The sequence below is a fragment of the Phocoena phocoena genome, chromosome X (genome assembly GCF_963924675.1).
Source record: "Phocoena phocoena chromosome X, mPhoPho1.1, whole genome shotgun sequence".
NCBI classification, from domain to species: Eukaryota; Metazoa; Chordata; class Mammalia; order Artiodactyla; family Phocoenidae; genus Phocoena; species Phocoena phocoena.
The window spans coordinates 49,766,619-49,770,505 of record NC_089240.1 but is presented as its reverse complement, the minus strand read 5'-3'; the positions used below and the strand labels follow the sequence as shown (position 1 = coordinate 49,770,505).

Here is a 3,887-nt window from a genome sequence, read left to right as displayed (position 1 = left end):
CCAGTATCTATTTCAATCCTCCTTCATTGTATAGGACCTATGCAATTTTTGTGGGATTGACCCCAACCCCAACTTCGGGAGCGGCACTTGATTAGCATGAGCCAATTATTCAAACAGATTCACTTTGTTAATGTAATTGTTTCTGAAATAAGTATATAAAGTGAAACTAAAATAAGTGGACACAGCATTGTCTTTGGTCATAGTATAAGGACAGGCAAATGACCTATGAAGTTCCCAATCAAAGTAAAGCAAAATTTTGATCAAAAGTTGCTCTAAAAAGGCTTTCTTTGTCACTGGATATGAATAAGGGAGCATATAACTCCCAAAGTTGCTGACAGCCATATTGTAACATAAGCGTCAGAATGAAACTGACAACACAGAGAAAATAGAAGATGGAACAAAAGTAGGTTTTTGGTGACAGCATTGAATACATTCATTTATTAGGGCTGTCATAAAAAAGTACCACAGATTCAGTGGCTTAAACAAAACAAATTTATTTTCTCCCAGTTCTGCAGGCTATGAATCCAAGATCAAGGTGTCGGCAGGGTTGACTCTTTTCTGAGGCCACTTTCCTTGGCGTTCCAGATAGCCATCTTCTCTATTTTCACATGGTTGTTCTTCCAGGTATGTCTGCATTCTGATCACCTCTTCTTATAAGGACACAAGTTATATTACATTAAAGCCTACCCATGCAACCCCATTTCACTATAAATACCACTTTAAAGACACTACGCCCAAATACATTCACATTCTGAGGTATTGGGGGCTAAGACTTCTACATACGAATTTGCAGGGGAAACGATTCAGCCCATAACAGTGAGCACTTAGATTAAGCCCAATCTGACACCATAAGATTATTCAAATAATTACCCAATAAATTACTGTTATTTTAAATCAGTTTGAGATTGCTTTCCTACTGATATAACACCATAATAGTGATATTTTAAAGAATTATGCGATATGGTGGAAAAAAACTATAAGTAACAAAAAGGATACAAACAAGATACAAAATAAATGTCACTTTATGAAAAACTAGATAACATTTGTTACAAATTGGAGTCACACACAAAAAAAAACTCTTTAAGCTTAAAATAACTCACTATTTCTCCAAGCTAAGTCTCCAAATCTAAAAGAGCCTACACATGCATTGGAGAAATTCTTATTATATGTATTTCTGTGTAGTCATATACCAAAAAATATGCCTGTGTGTTATGTGATTGTGAAGAGGTGAGTATTTAGGATTATATATCAGTGAATATGAATATCAGAAATATACAGAAAAATATGTATGCACATAAATATATTTGTGTATGAATATAAAGGATTTCTGTATCCATATATGTTTTGTGTGAACTTGTGTGTGCAAAAAATATGAAGAACCTGTGAAAAATTAAGAGGCACCCAAGCAGGGCAGCTGAGGGGTGGAGCTAGAGAGCCTGAGAGGGTGGAGGTGGGAAGTACCTGCAGAGGAAAAGACCTCCTAGAGTTTCCAGAGATCTAAATTTTGGAAAGGAGAGGAGCGGCCTGGGAGTGGCTCCAGGGCAATGGAGGCTGGCAGCATAGGGTTTAGGAGGAAGGGGAGGCCTCTTCACTAACAGGAAACTAAGAGCCTAGTCCTATGCAGAAAGAGGGAGGAGACTACTGCACCAGTAGCGGCTGGTGGGAGCCCCATGTGGCAGAGGGGCTGCCACCACCAAGGGGGAGGCGGAGGGCCCGAGAGCAGAGTGCTGAAGACACGGCCGCCATCCTACTCGCCTGCTCCGCCGCCCTCCTAAACATGCTTGTCTCCTAAGGATCCTCCCCTTCCAGCTCTTGCAAACACCCGGCTCCTCGCCTGCGGATCCTTCTTGGACGCAGGCTCACCGCAAAGGAAGCTGCGAGGTGTCCGATTTGCACACGTGAAGCCCGAAATCCGGGGCGGTGGACGCCAGGCAAGGCAAGGCCATTGGTGGGCGCTGGGATGGAGAAGGGGGATGGGATGGACTCCTGCAGGAGATAAGGGGTGGAGGCGGGCGCCGGGGTGGGAAGGGGGAGTGCAATGGGCAGTAGGAAAGGGGAATAGCGTAAGGAATCAGGCAAGACATTGAAGGTGAGCACGGAGAGGCGAGGGCGCTGGGGGCCAAGAAAGAGAGTGGGGGTGGACGGGGGCGTGTGGGTAGCAGACTGGGGTGCTCAGAGCAGGAGGACAGTGCATGCGGGTCAGGGTGGTGGAGGGACAGGGGTTTTGCAGGGGATTGAGAGTGGGCACCAGTGGCGGGTGACGGAGGCTGGGGTCTCTGAACAAGGAGGTAGCCCGCCCCCTCCTGCAGAGTTCCTAACCCCAGGCAGCACCACTGCCGCTGCCGCCTTCTCCCGCAACCTCAAGGAACCTAGAAGGGAGAGCACTTTCAGGCACACAGCCAGGATTTCCAGCATTGCTGCCAGGCTCATGGGGAAATTTTAGGCGCTGGCGCAGGGTACATGGAGACGACGCTGTCTGGAGAACTTCACCTTATGGCATTTTGAATGTTCCTCTCTTCTCTTCTCTCCTCCTCCTTGCAGACATGAAAACCCCCAACTCGCAGGAGGCCGAAGGGCAACAAACCAGGGCAGTTGCAGGACGGGCCACTGGGTCTGCAAACATGACAAAGAGAAAAGCCTCCCAAAAGAAACAGAGAGGCAGACCTTCGTCCCAGCCCCGCAGGAACATCGTGGGCTGCAGGATTTCACACGGATGGAAGGAAGGCGATGAGCCCATCACCCAGTGGAAAGGAACCGTTCTGGATCAGGTGCCTATAAATCCTTCTCTTTATCTGGTGAAATATGATGGAATTGACTGTGTCTATGGACTGGAACTTCACAGAGATGAAAGAGTTTTGTCTCTTAAAATTCTTTCCGACAGGGTGGCATCATCTCAAGTCAGTGATGCAAACCTTGCAAATACCATAATTGGTAAAGCTGTGGAACATATGTTTGAGGGTGAGCATGGTTCTAAGGATGAATGGAGAGGAATGGTCTTGGCCCAAGCACCTATCATGAAAGCCTGGTTTTATATTACCTATGAGAAAGATCCTGTCTTGTACATGTACCAGCTTCTAGATGATTATAAAGAAGGAGACCTCCGTATCATGCCAGAGTCCAGTGAGTCTCCTCCAGCAGAGAGGGAGCCAGGAGGAGTTGTAGATGGCCTGATAGGTAAACATGTGGAATATACCAAAGAAGATGGCTCCAAACGGATCGGCATGGTCATTCACCAAGTGGAAGCCAAACCCTCTGTGTATTTCATCAAGTTTGATGATGATTTCCATATCTATGTCTATGATTTGGTGAAAAAGTCCTAACTGTTAGGGTAAACTTTGCCACATTTGTGAAAACAAATGTGTACTTTGTAGACATGCAAAATAATGTTACTTTTCAGTGTATTGAAAGCTTTAGGGTCCCTGTTAATCCGACATCTTTGCCAGCATAACTGTTGTTTTGTCCTGAAAAATACAAATTTATGTGGCCATGACATGCTGTGTGTAAGGAATTTGTCATGTTGAAACGATTGGGTGTGTTTGGTGGCTAGGGCATGAAAGGAAGGAACAGCTGTAAATTCAGGCTGTGAATAAAGTTCAGCTAGTATCATAATCAGTCATCTAAAAATGGAATAGGACTTAGCTGGTCTGGTCTAGGGAGGGGGGAGGGGAAGGAACTAGAGATGAGCTGTGGGGGAAGGGAGAAGGGGAGGTGGCTGCTTAGCAGGAGGTGGGGAGGGGTCAGAAATGGAGAGGCTCCCTGGGGGGGGGGATGACCTAAGAGGGGTAGGCACACAACTGGGAGGGGGTGAAGAATAACAGAAGGAGAGTGAGATCTTGAGGCTTAGAGGGAAACAGAATAAATTGAGTAGAGAGGGACACAAGGACATT

The 3,887-nt window shown here is 46.0% G+C and overlaps 1 protein-coding gene across 2 annotated transcripts; it reads left to right on the top strand.

The window, feature by feature from the left end:
- The first annotated feature begins 1,741 nt into the window (after nucleotides 1-1,741).
- LOC136142448 (spindlin-2) lies at nucleotides 1,742-3,490 on the top strand. Of its 2 annotated transcripts, none has more exons than XM_065900606.1 (2): nucleotides 1,742-1,948; nucleotides 2,542-3,490. In XM_065900606.1, exon 2 carries the CDS (start codon nucleotides 2,544-2,546, stop codon nucleotides 3,318-3,320), a length of 777 nt encoding a protein of 258 aa, XP_065756678.1. In that variant the 5' UTR covers nucleotides 1,742-1,948; nucleotides 2,542-2,543; the 3' UTR covers nucleotides 3,321-3,490. The 2 variants fall into 2 exon arrangements, with proteins under 2 accessions (XP_065756678.1, XP_065756679.1); XM_065900607.1 differs by lacking the exon at nucleotides 1,742-1,948 and having other exon boundaries at nucleotides 2,544-2,768; nucleotides 3,072-3,320.
- Nucleotides 3,491-3,887: the final 397 nt, after the last annotated feature.